At 52.1% G+C, this 20,127-nt stretch overlaps 1 protein-coding gene across 5 annotated transcripts in view; it reads left to right on the forward strand.

The window, feature by feature from the left end:
• TMEM63C (transmembrane protein 63C) overlaps positions 1–20,127 on the forward strand; it is a 76,830-nt gene that overhangs the window by 27,175 nt on the left and 29,528 nt on the right. For 4 of the 5 annotated variants that reach the window (XR_004057313.1, XM_030930628.1, XM_030930631.1 and 1 more), the window contains exons 3-7: positions 5,830–5,892; positions 11,292–11,454; positions 11,997–12,076; positions 12,527–12,608; positions 18,002–18,039. Coding sequence is in view for 4 of the 5 variants with exons in the window: in XM_030930628.1 (XP_030786488.1) it covers positions 11,302–11,454; positions 11,997–12,076; positions 12,527–12,608; positions 18,002–18,039 (353 nt within the window). In the remaining variant the exon portion in view is untranslated. The remainder of the gene's footprint in view (positions 1–5,829; positions 5,893–11,291; positions 11,455–11,996; positions 12,077–12,526; positions 12,609–18,001; positions 18,040–20,127) is intronic. The other variant, XM_030930630.1, reaches the window with a different exon arrangement.

Raw genomic sequence — 20,127 nt, forward strand, 5'->3', positions numbered from 1 at the left:
CATCCTCCTGTACTCCAGAAATACAGTCCTCCTGGGATTGTGCCTTCACAGGCTGCATGATGTAGTGGAGCCAGACACTTAGATTCCAATCCTGCCTCTGTCTCTCTCCAGCTGTGTAACTTTAGGCCAGTTACTTAACCTCTCTGGGCCTGAAACTCCTCATTCATAAGATGGGATAATAGGCCGGGCACGGTGGCTCAAGCCTGTAATCCCAGCACTTTGGGAGGCCGAGACGGGCAGATCACGAGGTCAGGAGATCGAGACCATCCTGGCTAACACGGTGAAACCTCGTCTCTACTAAAAAATACAAAAAACTAGCCGGGCGAGGTGGCGGACGCCTGTAGTCTCAGCTACTCCGGAGGCTGAGGCAGGAGAATGGCGGGAACCCGGGAGGCGGAGCTTGCAGTGAGCTGAGTTCCGGCCACTGCACTCCAGCCTGGGTGACAGAGCAAGACTCCACCTCAAAAAACAAACAAACAAACAAACAAAATAAGATGGGATAATAATATAACCTGCCTGGTCTTTGTATAGGAAACAAAAAACACTCTAGGAATCTTAAGTAAAACCAGGACTGGGACATGAGGCTATAGTCAGCTTGATTCACACAGGGAACCGCAGGGTGTTGAAGTCACTGGAAAAATTAGAAACTGTGTCTTCAGAACAGAGCAGAACTGTCCCTCCAGACAAATTACTTCTCTCCCAGTCAGGAGGGCCATTACCGGAGCCATGGAGTTCACGTCCTTTCACCTGCTACCCAGGGATAAGAAAACTGCTGCAGCTTTTACCACAATTGCCTCTCACACCACCCCCTCCCTGAGAGCCAGAGACTGGGCATTGAACTTCCTGCAGAGAATCCCTTCCTGTCCTTGACATGGCTTGTCAGCAGAACGCCTGAGTACCAGGGAGATGGCCTCTTCCTCCCTCTCCTCCCTTCAGCCTTGTAAATCTATCTCCAGCATGTCTAATTGATGGGCTCTAATCTGTATCCAGAGCCCCAGCTGCAAGGGAGTGTTGGTAATGTAGCTTTTAACTTTCCAGCTTTTGCAAGATAGAAAGGCACAGAGGTGGGAATGGATGCTGAGGGCATCAACCGTGTTCCACATGCAACCTGATAGGTTTAACCCAGTTGACACCTGAAGAGACTTGGCACAGGGCCTGGCACATAGAACTCACTCAGTAGGTGTTAGCTGTTATTCTTATTCTTGGGCTGAGGCGCCAGCGAGAATTGCCTGGCCCGGCCCACGAGCCCTGGCAGAGAGCAGCAGAAGCGGAAATGCCTTTGCCCAGCATGGTGCTGTCCATGGTACTGAGAGCCCTGCTGGACCCAGCCAGGAGCGGCGGTATCATTGCCCTGCTTACATCATGGGCCCAATGGCAAGGTGGAACTCCAATCCTCTCACCACATGCTGAGGCTTCAGGAGCCACTGTGGCGGAGGGGACGTTTGGGGACCTCTGAGGGAAGGCTGGCTTCGATCCTATGAAGAGGACAGCAAAAGCAACAACTTACGTTTGTGGCACAGTTTACAGAAAGAGTCTCCATGCACTATCTCCTTTAACTAACCCTCATAACCACCCTGGTATATGCAGGACGGATATGATCTTCAAGAAAAAAACTGAATAGCAAGAGGTTAAATAGCAGCTGATAAACAGTAGAGCCAGATGCACACCCAGTCTCCTTACCTGCAGCTGTATGCTCCCTCCACTCCCTGCAGTGACTCGGGGAGGGAAACTTGGTAACCAATGTGCGCTATGTGGGGGCAAAAATTTGGGACTCACGTACTCTGTGCACTGTGCAAATGTGTGCAAACCACCTACATTTTATTCTTTCCTACTCCTGAGTGTGTCTCCGGGTAAAAGGCCTTCTGTCTCTTATTGAGGCCGACTGTGTGATGGTCTTTGGGAGAACCATGGAAAGTATAAGAGAAAGACATGGTCCCTACTATCAAAGAGCCCATGGATTTGTTGGGGAGCTGGCTGCTCATGTGCGTGGAAAAGTGAGAGGATAGTCCCAGGCAGTGGTTGCAAGGCCAGCTGTGTGAAGAGGGTGGGAACAAGGTGCAGACAGGGCTGGTCATCTGAAAGAAGGTTCAGAGGAGTAGACTATAAGCTGGACTGAGGGGCTTTAAATGCTGATGAGACCAAGGCTCACCCAAGTCCAGGAGGAACTGGCTCAAGCTGTGTAGGGGTGGGGCAAGCAACACTGAATGAGGGGGCTGGTGGGGCAGAACAGAGGGTACCATGAGGAAGTAGCCAGGCCAGTGGCCTCTGGGGTAATGGGAGGAATACCAGAGCCTGGAACTTCCAGGGAAGAGGTGGTGTGGGCCTCTGTAGATTTTCAGCCAACTCTCCACAGATTTGCGACCAGCTGGGGGAGGGGGCAGAGATTGCATGGGAGGAGAATATAAGGACCAGCCTCATGAACTGCCACACTGTGACATGGTTTAAGAGGCAGTGAGGTATCATCCTTTATCCCCACATCTCCCCACCCTCTCTCCTTATTTAGGAAGAGTGAGAAAACTTTTTGGGTCATCAAGAACTCCTTCTCTAGGTGTAAATAACCCCGGAAATGTCAGTCTGGTGCTTTTATGTCTTGGCTGCACACAATAATTGACTGGAGATCCTCACGCTTAATGTCTGGGGTGGAACATGAGTATCTAGATTTACTAAACACCTTCTAGGTGATTCCAGCGACCCCCTCCCAGGCTAAGGAGTCACTGAAAGCAGTGAGTGGGGAGCCAAAAACCCCAGTTCTATCCCCAGTCCACCATTTTCCCCAGACTTAAGCAAATCTCCATGTCTGCTGGAGGCTCAATTTCTCCATGTGCAAAGCTGAGCAAACCACTCTTTGTCATGAAGATTTGAGGAGTTTGAGGATGGTATGGAGCAGGGAAGGGCTTACTGATATTTAGGGAAAGATTTATGGCCAGCGAACATGTCAGTGGTGAAGGATGTGAACCAGAGCTCCTCATTCCAGTGACACACCCTCCCTCTCTTGACACCTCCTCCAATAGTACCCAGCCCCCTAGCTGTGAGAGTGAACCTCACTGAGAGGGGGGCCCTGAGTGAGAATGGCCAAGGGGTGGTGGGGGCAGGGCAGGAGACCTGGAGAAGAAGGAAGAAGGGGAGGTGGGAGGTGATGCCCAGGACCAGGAATCCCAGCTTGTTTAAGTCCAGAACCATGGGAGATAATCTTACCTGTTGTTTACAAAAAGGTGATTAATTATTGAAACTACTGGGAAGGCTAAATGGCAAGAGGGCAGGGCGGGAGCTGTGGCTTTGTGCACTCTGGGGGTCATGGGGTCGGGGGAGAAGGTGGGGGTGGCTCCCCAACCGTAGCATCTTTTCCTAGAACATAGCTTGTGGCTATAGTGATTCTCTAATCCAAACCAAAACACATGCCCTATGGACTAGTTCCTGAGAACTCATGGGGATGGTGGAGCAGACTGGGCCCTGGGCTGTGCTGGGAAATGCAGGCTCAGTGGCTGCAGATCCAGCCTGGGTTCCTGGCTCAGCCCACTCTGCTGCTCTCCGCTACATCACCCTAAAGGCTAGGGAAGCTGCTGTCCCTGGACTAAAGTCTGAGCAAGGTCATCCCCTTCCTCTGCCCCCTGCTCAGCATGTCCAGAGCAGCAGAGGCTCAGGGCCAGCAAAGCAGAGGGTTACGAATGGTCTGGCTTCAGGGCCAGCTCTGCCACTCACTAGCACCATGACCTCGGGCCAGTTAACCTCTCTGGGCCATGACCTTGAGCCAGTTGTTTAACCTCTCTGGGCCTTAATTTTCTCTTGCCTTTAGGGATGATTCTCATACCCTAGGGTACTTATGAGAATTAAATGAGCTAGTACTTAAATAGAAAATATTTAGCCCATATTACTTGCTCTGTAAATGATAGCTATTAATAAAATTCATCCCTCCCTAGGCTCTCCTGGACCATCCTAACTCTGGGGTCATCCCTGAGATTTGGCTTTGGCCTTGAGATGTCTAACTCATCTGGAAGGGGAAGTGGGAAGCAAAGTGCTGGCCTTGCTAGTTAGGGCAGCAGTGGATGAAAGCAGGCTAGGTCTGGAGGCCTGGGAGTGAGCAGTAGGATGGGGCAGACAGAAAGGCAAAGCTAGCTCTTTTTGAAGCCTTTGCCCAGTTGCCAAGGACAACTTTGCCCAAGCCTAGAACAGCTGAGCTGCCAGCTTTTGGCATAGGAACCCAGGATGGAGGAGAAATGGGACAGGAAGAGAGCCACACACTTTCCCATCAGATAAGATATGCAGCTAGGAGGGGACCTGAAACCCTGACTCATCAATCAGCATTCACATCATCTCCCACTGCCCCTCTTTGGCCCACAAAGCAAGGCTGACATTTGTTTTTTATGCACAGGAAGGACAGAAACCACCACCACCTACCAGCTGCAGTCTGAGGGATAGTGGATGGACCTTTCCATCCTCACATCTCTCCTCTTGCCTGCCCCAGAACAGAGAGTCTGGAAGGAGGAGTGTAGGGACTGTGCAGTCTGGGCCTCTCACCATAGCCTGACAAATAAGCTGATGATGAAGAGGACGGCAGCGCTGGCTAATTAAGCAGTCACATTTCTCAAGCATTGTACAAGTGGATTTGTGTGAACTATCTTCCTTCCCCTTTGCAATAACCCTGTGAGGCAATACTGTTATTATACCCATTTTCCAGATATGGGAACTGAGGCTGAGAGAGATGAAGACACTGCCCCTGGTCACAAAGCTAGCAAAGGTGGATCTGGGATTAAGTACAGTCAGTGGCTTCAGAGAGCCTGCTCCTTCCCATTGCCTCAGGCAGCCTTTGTCCTATGTTGTGAAAGTGATGTCTAAGCTGGTGGCCCTGCTGTGTTTTCTGTTGGCATCCCAGAGTTTCTAGCTTCATTCTTTCCAGTGCTGATGCTTTAGTCTCCAGTAAGCCAAAATCTGGATTTTCTGCCTGCCTTCTTCACACCCAAGAGCTAGGTCTCCCTCCAGAAAGAAGTAAGGTCCAGGGAGGGTGAAGGGATGAGGAGAAAAGGCTTGGTGCTGCTCTAGGTTTCCACAGCAACAGCCTCCCTCGTTACTGCCTCTGCTTGCTGCCTGGGAAAGCTGAGGAGGGTGGTGAGGTGGGAGAGGGTGAGGATCTTGTCTCCTTTCTTTTCCTCCCTCACTGCCCTGCAGGTTGAGCAGTCAGGTTGAGCTGAAAACCCGCATCTGACCAACCTGCTTGATGGAATTCCCCACCTTCTGCCCCACTCCAAGCTTAGTGGCTGGGGCCTTGTAACTAGGGGTCCTCCCAGGCAGAAGGGCCACCTGGTCCAAGCTGCCCAACAGCAGTCCTCTCCCTAACCCCAAAGGCTGGGATGTGAGCTCCCTAGAGAGGACCTCATGTTTGTACTTCCAGGGGAAATAGATACTCAATGTATTCTTGTTGAATCAATGAATGAATGAATGAGCCAGTAGTGATTTATTCTGCACTGTAGCCACTGCCATTCATTTTCACTTCCTCAAAACGTTATGTTCAGCCTTCCCTCTGGGTCTTTGCCAATATGGGTGCCTCTGCCCAGGCTTTCCCATTGCACAGGACTAACTCCTACACCCCCTTCGTATCTTGGCTTGGTCACTTGGTCAAAATTCAAAACTTCTGCACTTCAAAAGAAACCATCAAGAAAATGAAAAGAAAAGCAATAGACCAGGAGAAACTATTTGCAAAGCAGAGCTCTAATAAAGGATGTGCATTTGAGCATAAAGATGACCAAAAGGGCCCTGAAGGAGGGTGCTGCCGGCAAGGGAGTTCCTGGGTCTGTAAGTCTTGTAGTCTCTCCACCGCATTTTGTTCTTTTGCAGCAGCCCCATAGCTGAGTGGAGCCTCTGCGCCTGACGTGGACCTTCACTGGAGAAGTGACTCAGGTGGGAAAAGTCTCCCCAGGCCTCTCCACCCGCAGGATCGCCTTTCCTTCACCTTCCCCTGCCCGCTTCCTTAGTGCGGGCTCCTCCCAGTGACCACCAGCAGAACTGCAGCCTCCTGCCATAGCTGACCTAGAGCCCGAGGTAGCTCAGATGCCAGCTTCTCCCTCCAGGAGACCCTAGAAATTACCATTGGCCGCTACTCTGATGCTTTGGCAGAAGGCATGCCATTAAAGTGTACTGTGTTCGATGTAACTATTATGAGTTTGCATTTGGCTAAACGTGCTAGTGAGTGAGTTAATTAGCCAGCTGGGGTAGAAACAAGAACACCATGGGTGGCCTAGGCAGAGCTCGATGGAGCAGGAATTAGGGAAACTGAGAAAGACAGGCAAGAGACTCCCGGATCCTGCTAGATGCTAATCTAGAGGGTGGGAGTGGGAAGAGTTTTGTGCACCCCTTCCTTTTCCAGGACTACTCTCAGGCCCTCCATCGCAGGTTCTGTGAGTGAGCGCAAGCAGCCCAGACTCCCAGGCCACCTCCCATCCCCTGCTTCAATCCCTTTACCTTCATTCCTGCTCCATCCCCATCTCTCAGCCCTCCCCAACTCCTGGAACCTTTCCATGGTGCCCCCTGGATCTCCATTCTTCATTTTGCAAATATTTATGTGATGCTCCCTGTGTTCCAGGCATTGTTCTACAAGATGAACACATCCTAACTCACTCCTCTTAAGAGCCGTGTGAAGTGGGTACTAATGGCTGTTGCCATTTCCACTTTACAGAGGAGTAAAGTGAGGCATGGAGACCATAAGTGCCTTGCTCAAGGTCACCCGATGAGCGATGAGCGAGCGTTAGAGCTGAGATTCGGGGTCGCGGAACCCATAATCCTCAGGAGCATCCCCAGCTCCTCGGTCTCCTCACCTTCTGACTGGGAGACTCCCCAGCCCAGCTTCCCTCACCACCCTCTCAGAGGGTGGTTCCTGCTTCCCCACCAACACCACTGGCCTGGGGATGGAGACGTGTCTTTCTTGTTCCCCTTGGCAACATTGAGACTCTTCCTCCCTGCTTTCTAAAGCCCCCTGTCTTGGACCCACAGGTGTCAGCCTAGACATCTTGTTAGTCATTAAGGAGTCCCCCAGGCTACTCTCCCCTTCCCCCCTCACTGTCTCCCCAGTGCTTTTCCTGTCTTCATTCTTGCTGATGTCTATGTTCCCATCTCCACAAAGATGATCCTTCTGATACTCAACTGCTCGCTCCCATGGTCATGCCCGAGACCCGATCACCACCAATAGCTGAAATCTCTTTCATCTCAGCACCAAACATCCCAACATCCCACTTTCTGAGTGCAACTCCCTCTGCTCTGCACCAACTAGTCGTCCACAATTCTACCTCCCCTTGGAACTCCAGTACCTTTCCCTGGTCCTCACCCATCTTGCATCTTATTTCTCTCCTGGCTCAAATTCCATGGCAAATCATTACAATTATTCACATGCTACACCATCAGCCCTCTTGTCTTATGCTCATACTTGCTTGGGGAAACCTCTATCCCAACTAAGTCTTCCACACCTGCAACCATACAGGTGAATCCAGCATAGCAAGTCTGACTGCACTCATCAATTCAAGATCATGAGCCTCCATGGGCCCCACTGTTGCCTGGCAATCCTGCTCCATTTCCCTAATCCATCCTCTCTCATTCCCCTAGACTTCTATTTCTACCTTTTTTTCCTGTCCCCAAACATCCCAACATCCGCCCACCACCACCACCTCACACTGCGCTGAGACCTCATTCCTTCTTTTACTGAGAAACTTGAAGCAAAGCTGCGTATGGGGGCCCATGCCTGTAATCCCAGCTCTTTGGGAGGCCGAGGTGGGTGGGTCACCTGAGATCAGGAGTTCAAGACCAGCCTGGCCAATATGGCAAAATCCCATTTCTACTAAAAATACAAAATTTAGCCAGGTGTGGTGGTGGGCACCTATAGTCCCAGCTACTCAGGAGGCTGAGGTAGCAGAATTACTTGAACCCTGGAGGCAGAGGTTGCCGTGAGCCAAGATGGTGCCACTGCACTGCAGCCTGAGCAACAGAGTGAGACTTTGTCTCAAAAAAAAAAAAAAAGAAAAAGAAACTAGAAGCAGTAAGGACAGAACACTCACTGGCTCCTGCTGCCACCCCTGGGACCAGCCAGCACCTGGGCATGTGTGCTGCCTTCCCTCACGCTCACCCAGCCAACAGCCTGGCTCTCAGCAAACATCTCCACTGTGCACTAGTTCCCAACCCTCTCACAGTCTCACTTTGCTCCAGCAGTTCCCGCCTCCTCCTACTTCTTCTACTGAATCATTCCCACCGCTATACAATGTGTTATTTCTCCCATCGTAACCACTTTCACCTCCAATTACTCTTCCAGAGAGCTGTTTTTGCCCACTGGCTCCAATTCCTCTCCTGTCATTCTCTCTGGAGCCTATTCCAGTCTGGCCACTTGCACATGGCTTAAACCATGGCTAATTTGGCCAGGCGCAGTGGCTTGTGCCTCAAGTGAAAGAGAGAGAGAGAGAGAGAAAGGAAGGAGAGAGAGAGAGAAAGGAAAGAGAGAGAGAGAGGAAGGAGAGAGAGAAAGAAAGGAAGGAGAGAGAAAGGAAGGAGAGAGAAAGGAAGGAGAGAGAGAGAGAAAGGAAGGGGGGAGAGAGAGAGAGAGAGAGAGAGAGAGAGAGAGAGAGAGAGAGAGAGAGAGACCATGGATCATTCACAGTTGTCATCTTTCTTGACCACATCAACACTGATTCCTCCCTCCTCCTGGAAACATTGTCTTCATTCAACCCAGGACACTACCCTCTCCTGCTTTTCCTCCTTCCTCCCTGGCTGCTGCTTCTCAGTCTCCTTCTGTTTTCTCCTCCCCTGCCCTGTAGATATTGGTGCACCCAAGGCTCCCACCTTGGATCTCTCCTCCCGCTACATTCTCTTCTGTAATTTAGGGCTTTGCCTCGAAGAGTTGTCGCTATGCTGGTGGCTTTTGTCTCAAATTTTTCGTCTCCAGTCTCTTCAGGAACTGCAGACTCACCTCTCCAACTCTCTGTTCCCCATCTCCACTTAGCATGTTCCAAACTCAACTCCCGGTTGCACCCCTGCACCCACTCCCCCTCCACTGTCCATTTCCATCCTGCACTTTCTGCCTCTCCCATTCCATAACAGCAACTCTATCTTCCAGTGGCTCAGGCCAAAAACCTGCGAGTCATCCTTGACTCCTCTCACTCTTTTACATCCCCTATCTAATCTGCTGGCAAATCTTGTTGGTTCCACATTCAGAGTATTTCCAAAATCTGAGCACATCTCCCACCTCCACTGCGCCCATCCCAGTCCAGGCTACCATTGTCTCCTGCTTGGACCCTGGCTGAGCTCTCCACGTCTGCTTCTCTGCTTGTTTACCCCCCTGCTCCCTCACCTAGTCTCCACATGAGGATCAAAGAGTTCTCATTAAATCATGTTATTGTGGGCCTGGTGCAGTGGCTCGTGCCTGTAATCCCAGCACTTTGGGAGGCCAAGGCAGGAGAATCACTTGAGGTCAGGAGTTTGAGACCAGCCTGGGCAACATAGTGAGACCCTTGTTTCTATTAAAAAGTGTTAAGAATTAGCCTGGTGTGGTGGCATGCACCTGTAGTCCCAGCTACTCTTTAATATTGCTTGAGGCCAGGAATTGGGGGCTACAGTGAGCTAGGACCGTGCCACCGCACTCCAGCCTGGGTGACAGAGCAAGTCTCTCTCTCTTTAAAAAAAAAAGAAAGTCGTTTTAATTCACTCCATGGCTCACTCCCCATGCCCTTCACCCTGCCCTGTGCAGCCCACTGATCTGCTTGCTTCCCCAGCTCTCCGGGCAAGCTCCAAGCCCAGGGCCTCTTCTCCGCTTAAAGTGCTCTTCCCCCGCAACTGCATGCTTCACTCCCTCAAGTCCTTGCTCAAATGTCATTCTCTCAGCGAGGCCTTCCCCAATCACCCCTTTACAATTCTAACCTCACCTGCATCCCTCCACTTTGTCTCCCCAGTGGAATCCCACAAGGGAGGGGTTTTTATTTATCTTGTTCACTGGTGCATTTGTCTAGCATAAAGCAGTTGCTCACCAAATACTCCAATGCATCAATGAATGGATGAATGAGTCTACTTTGCTTGAATGGAAGTGAGGGGTTTCCAGGTAGAGGTGAGGTCTGAAGGCAAAATGAATGGTCTTTTGAGAGAACAACTACCTTGCAGATAAGTTCAAGTAGCTACTGGACACCTCCCATTTTCACCCGCCCTTCCCACTCTTATCCATGCCTGAGGAATGCGATGCCAGGGATGGCAGGCTCTGCATTGGTGTCTCACCAGAATGTTCAGGCTTGCGGAGTTGGCTCAGGTCCCTGGGCAGGTGCTGGTCTCCCTAGTTCAAATGCCTGGAAGACAGAGACCTTTCTAAGCCAGGCATAGAAATAACAAACTCCACATATTCCCAGTTATTTGTGGGAGCAAAAAATTAAAACAATTGAATTCATGGAGATAGAGAGTAGAAGGATGGTTACCAGAGGCTAAGAAGGGTATGGGAGTGGTGGGGAGTGGGGATACTTAATATGTACAAAGAAAAGAATGAATAAGACCTAGTATTCACCAGCACAGCAGGGTGACTATAGTCAAAAATAATTTAATTGTACACTTTAAAGCAACTAACAGAGTATAATTGGATTGTTTGTAACCCAAAGGATAAATGCTCAAAAGGATGGATACCTCATTTATCCTGATGTGCTTATATCTCATTGCATGCCTGTATCAAACATCTCAGGGACTCCATAAAACTACTATGTACCCACAGAAGTTAAAAAAAAAAAAAAAAAGACAGGGCCTTTCTTGAGTCATTGCACATGCCAGGCACTGCATCCCCTAAGAGCTATGGCCCTTACCATGGCTGGATGGTGACTGAATCAGAGATTGTTGAATGCAGAGATGGTTGTCACTGAACCCTATCTGCACGGGCGTTCCGTGAACACAGCGGTTTTGACTTCCAACATGAACATTTCCACGCCGGGGTCTGACCCACCTTTGTGAGATTTGTTCATTTATATACAAGAAAAACTTCCCAAGGTAGAACTGGAAAGACCCATTTGGATGTGCATTTTACAGCTCTCGTTCCAGAGATCCAGTGGTACAAAATAAGAACTCTCCCAGGAAACTGGAGCCAGTCTGTCATCCAGCCCTGGGTGTGAGGCAGCTGTTCTCTTGCAGGACAGGGCTGTGTGCCGTCTCGTGGGCTCACCTTCCTGTCCTGGGTATGGAGTGGCCCAGCCTGGCCAAGGCACTCGGTGCCCATCCACAACTCCCCATCAGGCTTCTGTGTTTTGCAAAATGCAAGGGAATCTTTGTGTCTGACCTGGATGCCCTCTGTTCCCCAGGGAACCTCCCATGATGTCTGCCTCACCGGAGGAACTGAGTACAGGGGGAAGGTTAAAGAACATGACAGTGGATGAATGCTTCCAGTCTCGGAGCACCGTCCTCCAGGGGCAGCCCTTCGGGGGTGTCCCCACCGTGCTGTGCCTCAACATCGCCCTGTGGGTGGTGAGTCCTGGGCACTGCAGGAGGCAGACAGTAAAGCCTCAGACAGGGTTGAACTTTCACAGGTGACGCAGTGGGGGACCCAGTTGTCCAAATGGACAACAGCCACAGTGATACGAACTACCTGAATGTCAGTCCTGCCCAGGGTGGCCCGGGTAGGTGGGCCTCGGAGAGAAGAGGCTGGAGGAACAGGCAGAATTCTTGGGATTCTCTTCCATGCATCATTGTCCAAAGGTCCACCTGGCCTCCCTCCTGTTTCTCACTGCTGAGGTCTTCAAGGCACATTCTGGTCCCATAGTTCTGAACATACCACCAGCTCCTTCATTCAACGAACTCTGAGTGTCCACTCTGTACCCAGCAGCTGCTGGGCACTGGCAACCCAGAGTTGAAAGGAATGGCCCCTACTCCAACAGACCTCACCTTCTAGTGGAGGAGCTCCCTGGGGACCTTAGGGACAGGGTCTTCCCCAAGGGAATGCGGGGGGCCAGGCAAGGGGAAGGGATCCATGAACTCTCCCACCCCACATTGCTTTTCCTGGCCTGTAGCTCGTCCTTCTGGTTTACTCCTTCCTCCGGAAAGCTGCGTGGGACTATGGGCGCCTGGCTCTGCTGATACACAATGACAGGTGAGGAGGGGTCGAGATGGGTGAGCTGTTGCCCCCGTGGGGAGAACCTGCTGCCTCCTTGGGGAGAACCTGCTGCCATGGTCAGGACGCGGCTCTGCCCAGTGCCCAAGCTGCAGCAGGTGTCTCGCCAGCAGGTGGCCTCTGCCCCTGCTCTGCCCTCCCTGCAGGAAGGGGACCTGGAGGGCAGCCATCCCCGGGCACAAGGCCATGTTCTTCTCTGGTCTTAGACTTTCTGGATCACGTGACTGGACTCCCAGGATGCCTGGTGCACCTGGCACGGGGCGATTGCTGTCTGTGCCCAGAGCTGTGTGCTCAGCAAAGGAGCTGAGGCATGCCTGCCCCTTGCAGAGCAGAGGGCAGCCCTCAGCCAGGGAGTGGAGAGGGAGCAGGGCAGGCAGCTGGGACCTTTTCTTTCCTTTCTTACCTCCCTGCCCTGTCCCTGGCTGGCAGCCTGACCTCGCTGATCTATGGGGAGCAGAGCGAGAAGACTTCTCCCTCGGAGACTTCCTTGGAGATGGAACGCAGAGACAAGGTGAGTGCTGGTAGCAGTCTGGGGGGGGGAGTCCCCGCGCTGGGCAGGCGGGCGTGGTGTGCACAGGGAGAAGCATGGCTCAGACCCTGGGGCTTTGCAATCAGCCGGGCTCAACCACTTCCAAATTCCTCAGCCTCCCCCAGACTCAGTTTCCCCACCTGAAAGATGGAGATATTGACCATACCTACTACTAGGGTGCCAAGTAAGTGTTAACTAATTAAAACATCTTAGAGAGATTTTTAACATTAATTTGTCTTCTCTGCTCAAATCTCCAACCCTTCTCACAGTCCTGTCCTGCCCATGTCCTCGCCTCTGACTCTGAGTCAAGGCCTCACCTCCCATTTCACATAGAAGATTCTAGTCATCTGGCAGGGATTCCCTCAGCCTCAGGCTCCCCAGCCTTGTTTAGTGGAGCGCAGTATGCTGCTTCCTCCCCTTCCCTGACGAAGACCAGCCCTTCACCCGACTCATGCATCCCTTCAGCCACTTGCTGGGAAGCACCTGCTATCTGCCAGCCACTGGACTGGGAGCTGAGCACCAAGTCCTGCCTCATGGCGCTGTCTTCCCCGGGCAGGGGAGACGAGCAGACAGAAGCACATAGACTGGTGATAAGGCACAGTGGAGAACAGAGGATCTGCGGCACAGGGGAGGTCAGGGATGGTTTTGGGCAGTGGTGACATTTCAGTGGGGCCCTGAATACTTTGAGAGGGCGCCCTGAGAACGTCCTCCCTCCCCACCCCCACACACAGCTGAACTTCTGACAGTGGCCCATGCTGCGGTCACCACTTCCTCACCTCTCACTCACACCTGGCCTCTCATTCACGCCCCGCCTCCCACTCACGCCCCGCCTCCCACTCACGCCCCGCCTCCCATTCACGCCACCCCTCCCACTCTAGCCTCCCTTCCCACTCATGCCTCCCCTCCCACTCTGGCCTCCCCACCCACTCACGCCCCATCCCACTCACCCCTCCCCTCCCACTCACGCCCCACCTCCCACTCACGCCTCCTCTCTCACACCCCACCTCCCACTCAGGCCTCCCTGCCACTCAAGCCCCGCCTCCCACTCATGGCCTGCCTCCCACTCATGCCTCCCCTGCCACTCAGGAGCCCTGCCTCCCACTTATGTCTCGCCTCCCCTCCCCCTCTCACCTCCCACTCACGCCTCCTCTCCCACTCATGCCTTCCACTCATGCCTCCCTCCCCCTCTCACCTCCCACTCACGCCTCCCCTCCCACTCATGCCCCCTCCCATTCATGCCTCCTCTCCCACTCATGCCTCCCACTCACGCCTCCCATTCTTACCTCCCCACCCTCTCACACCTCCCCTCCCACCCATACCTCCTCTCCCACTCACACCTCAACCTCCTCAAATGTGAGCTCCTGTCCATCACTCCACCCAGACAACCCTGAAGGTCAGCAGTGGTTCGCCCCGCCACTAAATCCAATGTACTTTTCTCAGTTCACATCTCGCCTGCGTTCTCCAAAACGTGCAACCCCATAGACCGTCTTTCTCTCTTGCATGGGTGTTCTCCCTTGCATAGGTGACGTCACATTCTTTGGGTTTTCCTTCTAGCTGTCTGTCTGCTCCTACTGTGTCTCCTTTGCAGGCTTCTCTTCCACACTGGGAGTCTCCTCAACCAGCTGATCCCATACCCTTCCCCTCGCCCTGACTCCTGGGCAGTGATGCCCACACTGATGACTTCCTTTGCCATCTCTACACATAAACTTTTAAATTCCTGTCTTCAGCTAATACTCTCACTGGGCCCCAGGCCGATTTATTCAATGTCTTTCAAAATACCTCCACATGGATATTGTGGTCATTTGGGGTTCCATTTGTCCAAAACATTTCATGATAACCCGCCACACCCACCTGTTCCTGTGACCTTGGTCTCAGACCTCCCACCATCCTCCCCAGGGTCTCCTCTCCCTCTTACCCAGGACCCCGAGCATGGCCAATGTGTCTCCACGTTGTGTTGCTTTGACCTTCCCCACTTTCTTTCTCTCCTTCCCTCCTACCATTCCCTGGTCCAGGCCTCCATCAGCCTTTTGCCTGGACAACTGCAGTAGCTCTAACTGATCCCTTTAAGTCCACACTCTAGGGCCCTTATCCATTTTCCACCTGCATCCAGAGAGATTCCCCTGCCTGGGGACATATTTTCTGCTGCAGAGACCTTCACTGTCTTCCTAGGGCCCGCGGAATCAATTATAGATGCTGTGCCGTGGCCTGGTAGTTTGGTCCATCCTGCCTTACTCCTCCCAACTCCCCTATCCCCGCCACATGGGTCTACCTTTTAGTTTCTCAATAGGGCCACCTGCTTCCCTCCACCAGTCCTTTCCCAGGCTCTTCCCTCTCCCCCTTACCCAGTGGCCCTTCTCGGAGTCGCTCACCTTTTGTTGAGATTTCAGCTGAAGCATACTTCCGCAGGGAGCCCTGACGACCCTTCCTGGGTCCAGATCTCTTGTTATATGGCCACAGAAAATGCATTCCTTCTGTTTAACATTTTTAACCCTGTCTGTAACGATCCCTCATCTGCGAGATCAGTCTAGTGTGTCTGTTCCCACAAGCCCTGAACTTGGATTTGCTCATCACTGCACCCCACGTCCAATCCAGCCTGCCATGTACTTAGCAGCTGATGCGTATTTGTCAACTGTGCTAAGTAAGTGGAGCTACATTCCTTCCATTGTCATCCCCTGAGAGGCTGGGTCCTTCACTTGCTAGGATCTGCCCTCTCCAAAGTGCAGAGCCTCAGACAAGTGACTTCATCTCTTGGAGGCTTCCTAGGTAGAAAAAGGGCAGCAACACCTACCTTGCAACGTGGCTCGCAGCTTTACTTTTAGAAACATCACTTTGATTTTTTTTCTTGTTACAATGACAAAAAAGAAAGTTTTATTTTTAAAAGTCTAGAAGATAAATCCCTATGGCAGCAAACTGAAGAGGGCATACATTAAATTAAATGGGGAACAGAGAGTTCAGTGAGGCGGCCCCCACAGTGTCCAGCCAGGATGGGGAGACTTCAGCCAGGGCCAGGTGGTGTGGGTGAAGAAAATGGGTCTCACCATGGTTTCCTGAGCAATTTGGGTCAGGCATTGTTACCCCCAGGTGGTGGGAGCTCAGATAGGCGAAGTGAACTGACAGCTGCCACTCTGTCACGTCAGCTGAGCTGGCTCCTGGGAACTGTGGCCCTGTGTCTGCCTCTCATGTGGCTGTTCAGCTGCTGAACTTTCTGAATGGTTTATGCCTTCAGAGCCACAACGGGACTCAGGGGAGGGAGTGTGTGTGTGTGTGTGTGTGTGTGTGTGCGCGCGCGCGCGCGCGCGCATACACACACGACACAGACACACACAGAGAGAGATAGCCATACAGGATATTCATGGCCATGCTTCTACTCATGACCTCTGCCCTTTGGTGGATGACCCATCCTCTGTCTATTCTAGTATACACCTGTGCACCTGGAGTGGAAGGGGCAGAAACACATTCCCAGGAAGGTGTGTCCCCAGTGTTGCCTAATCATGAGGGACCATCAAGAAAGCTACCTATGGCCGGGCGTGGTGGCTCACACCTGTAATCCCAGCACTTTGGGAGGCCGAGGTAGGTGGATCACGAGGTCAGGAGATCGAGACCATCCTGGTAAACACGGTGAAACCCCGTCTCTACTAAAAAATACAAAAAAATTAGCCGGGCGTGGTGGTAGGTGCCTGTAGTCCCAGCTGCTCGGGAGGCTGAGGCAGGAGAATGGCGGGAACCTGGGAGGCGGTGGAACTTGTAGTGAGCGTAGATCATACCACTGCACTCCAGCCTGGGCGACAGAGCGAGACTCTGTCTCAAAAAAAAAAAAAAAAAAAAAAGAAAGCTACTTGTTCCCTTAGTCGCACCCTGTTTGCCCAGCTGGGCCGTGGAGACAGACTCTCCATGCAGGAGGGGTGACTGGACCTCTCTTGGCCCAGCTCTGCCTTACTAGTTACCCCTCTCTGGGGATGCTCCCCACTGCTGCTGCCACCAGCATGCTATTCCCCTTCATTGCTCTGACTCACACCTGAACCTTTATCCTTAATTTAGTTCCCCAGGATATAGCTGGAGGAATATCCTGCCGTGAACACCCACCGATTGGCCATTGTCACTATCAGCCAACCCAACACAGGGAAGGGGCCTTAGAAAGTGGGACTTATGCCAAGGGGAACAAGGGACTGCTGTTTCTTTTGTGCCTTCTCAAAAGGAAGCAACGAGGAAAGGCAAAAAAGAAACAGATGTCCTTTGCTCTCCTTGGCATAAGGCCCACCTTCTAAGTCTCCTGCCCTGTGTCAGGTTGGCTGATAGTTGCTTCCTTTTGGGAAACACCTTTTCCCCAGTCCATGTGGTTCCAGAGGACTGTCAATCAAGAGGTCTGCCCGGTTCACAGAAGTGCACATGACCCAAATGGAGTCATTCTAGAGCTGTAACCTTGTGCAAGCATTTGCTAAGTCCTCTGGGATCCCAGAAAGAAGCAGGCACCAGGGTAACTTCACCAGCTACCAGAGCTGGCAGCTTTTAGAGTTGCAGGCCCTAGCCCCCGCTCTTACACACCATTCCAAAGACGACTCTAGTCCCCCACCAGTCTCCCCATGGCTGAGGCCACCTTTCCCCACCACCCAGAAACTCTAGACAGCAAGACCCCAAGAGAAAGATATCAACAGGACAGTACCCTCAGCACATGGCATCAAAGATGCCACCAAACCACTCCAGGCTTCATGATGTTTACCGAGGTGCAGGAATTCAGAGGGAAAGAGACCTTCTCCCTTGCAACACCCATATCAGTCTCCTTAAGGGATTTTTTTTTTTTAATTTTAATAAGTGGGGTCTTGCTGTGTTGCCCAGGCTGGACTCAAACTCCTGGGCTCAAGTGATCCACCTGCCTCAGCCTCTTGAGCTGCTGAGTTTAAGAGTGTGAGCCACCATGCCTGGCTTCCTTAAGGAAATTTTAATTGGCCCCACTTGGGTAAAGTTCCCATTGGCCAGTTAGTCACTGGAGGCAAATTCCCACTTGGACAGAGTAAGAGTAGGAGCCCACTGGACCCTATGCATCCAGGGAAGGGCATCTCCGGAAGGAAGCATGAAGGACAGACAGAGAGCGACAGATGTTTACCCCAGAAGGAGTCACTTCTCCCCCTCCAGTTCAAGAGTCACCTTCTAAACCCCATTTCCTATAACAGGAAGGCAGAGATGTCCCCTCATTTCCAAGGAAGCATCTCCCTCCACAGTCACCGGTTCCCAACTTTGCCTTCAGACTCTTTTTCCGAGGAAGGAGGCCCCGGACACTGCCGCAGCTGCCTCAGATGACCCGGCCGCCTGGGTTCCCAGAGCTGGGCAGGGCGGGCCAGGGCCTGAGTTTTCTCACAGTTTCTCTCCTTTCCCCCCAGGGCTTCTGTTCCTGGTTCTTCAACAGCATAACCATGAAGTAAGTGCCCGGGCTCTGTGAGCTTGTGACCGTGTTGCCTTGGGGATTGGGGGTGGAGGCTCCTGGAAAAGTTAGCCTCCCCCAGCCTAGGATGACAGGGCCTGAGCTCCATACCCTCCCCACCACCTCGGCCCATCACCAGTGAAGGATGCTTTCCTGGGTGACAATTGGTGAAGTGGGAACTGGGCACAGCCCACTGCCCCTCAGGGAAGGACCACTTTTAATAGCTGAATCATTACTCACATACTTATAGAAATGCTTTGTGAACTCCACACGAGGAAAAAGAAATCCTTCCTTTGTGCTATCTGCTTGATTTCTGTGAACATCATTCAGAGTATCATGTGTTCGCCCTTCTGCCCAAGCAAACACATCGGGCAGAAGGGCGGGCCTCTCTCAGCCTCAGTGCCTGGAGAGCAGCGGGGCAGCCCTTGCCCACCTCACCTTCTGGGTTTCTTGAATGCCAGACCCCACTTTGCAAGCAAGCAGACCCCAAGTCACCCGTTTTCCCTTGCAAGCCGACCTCAAGTTACCTATTTTCTCCTGATTCCTCAACACCAACCAGACACTTCAGCAGCGCAGACACTTACCAGAACTCTGTGTTCCCACTGCATAGGCATACACGCGTGCACCCTCGTATATACATGCACACACACGTGCATGTGTGCACACAGCTCTTCCTCCACCTCAGACCCCACATACTCATGGGCTCTCCCTCAATGTGCTCCATCTGTCCTGTCCTGCCCATCCTTAAAACCCCTCCACCCCACCCTTACCCAAAGACTCCTATCATGGAGGCCCCTCTGTCAGGGACTCAGCATCTGGGAAAGCAGGAAGGCAGGGCATTGCACCGTGCATCCAGCACCCCTTGAGAGCAGTGTCATAGAAGACAGTTTAATGTGTTTACTGAGCAGCAATAAGTCAAGCAGAGTCCCCATGCACAAACGCATGCGATCTGGTTGGAGAAATAAAGGTGAACAAGACTCCCTTCATAGAATTCAGAATGGGAGGGTTATAATTGCCGTGCAGAGGGCATCTGGGGAAGAGATAAATGAATTCCAACTGGAAAAGTACAGTTTTGGGCTAGGCATTAGAGGACAGGAAGAGTTTTGACAGGCACGATGTGGGATGTGGAGGGCACATCAGAAGTAAAGGACTGTGGCCGGGCGTGGTGGCTCACGCCTGTAATCCCAGCACTTTGGGAGGCCGAAGCGGGCAGATCACGAGGTCAGGAGATCGAGACCATCCTGACTAACACAGTGAAACCCCATCTCTATTAAAAATACAAAAAATTAGCTGGGCGTGGTAACAGGCACCTGTAGTCCCAGCTACTCGGGAGGCTGAGGCAGGAGAATCGTGTGAACCCGGGAGGCGGAGCTTGCAGTGAGCCGAGATCATGCCACTGCATTCCAGCCTGGGTGACAGAGCGAGACTCTGTCTCAGGAAAAAAAAAAAAAAAGGAGAAGTAAAGGACTGTGTGAGCTAGTTTGTTGCAGAGATGAGTAGGGTGTACCTAGACATGGTAAATCTGGTGTGGTTAGAAGCAAGATTTCGTGGTAAGTGTGGCAGGGGAGGGTAAAAGATTGGGCTGGAAGGATCAGTTGGGTTTTTTTTTTTTGAGGCAGAGTCTCTCTGTGTTGCCCAGGTTGGAGTGCAGTGGCACAGTCTCAGTTCACTGCAACCTCCGCCTCCTGGGTTCAAGCAATTCTCCTACCTCAGCCTCCTGAGTAGCTGGGATTACAGGCACGCACCACCATGCCCCGCTAATTTTTGTAATTTTAGTAAAGACGAGGTTTCACCATGTTGGCCAGGCTGGCCTCGAACTCCTGACCTGAGGTGGTCCACCTGCCTCAGTCTTTCAAAGTGCTGGGATTACAGGCATGAGCCACCGCATTGGGCCTCAGCTGGGATCTTGACTGGCATACTGAGAATCTTGGGCTTTCATCTAGAGACAGTAGGGAGTCAATTAGTATTTTCAAGTAGGAAAGTCAAAACGATATATGTGTTTAGGCAGAAGTGTGGAGAGTGAATGGCCTTAGAGAAAGTCCAAAGTCAAGGTGAGCAGTTAAGGAGGCTATTCCAATGGTCCAG

Source organism: Rhinopithecus roxellana, chromosome 5 (assembly GCF_007565055.1).
Source record: "Rhinopithecus roxellana isolate Shanxi Qingling chromosome 5, ASM756505v1, whole genome shotgun sequence".
Taxonomy (NCBI): Eukaryota; Metazoa; Chordata; class Mammalia; order Primates; family Cercopithecidae; genus Rhinopithecus; species Rhinopithecus roxellana.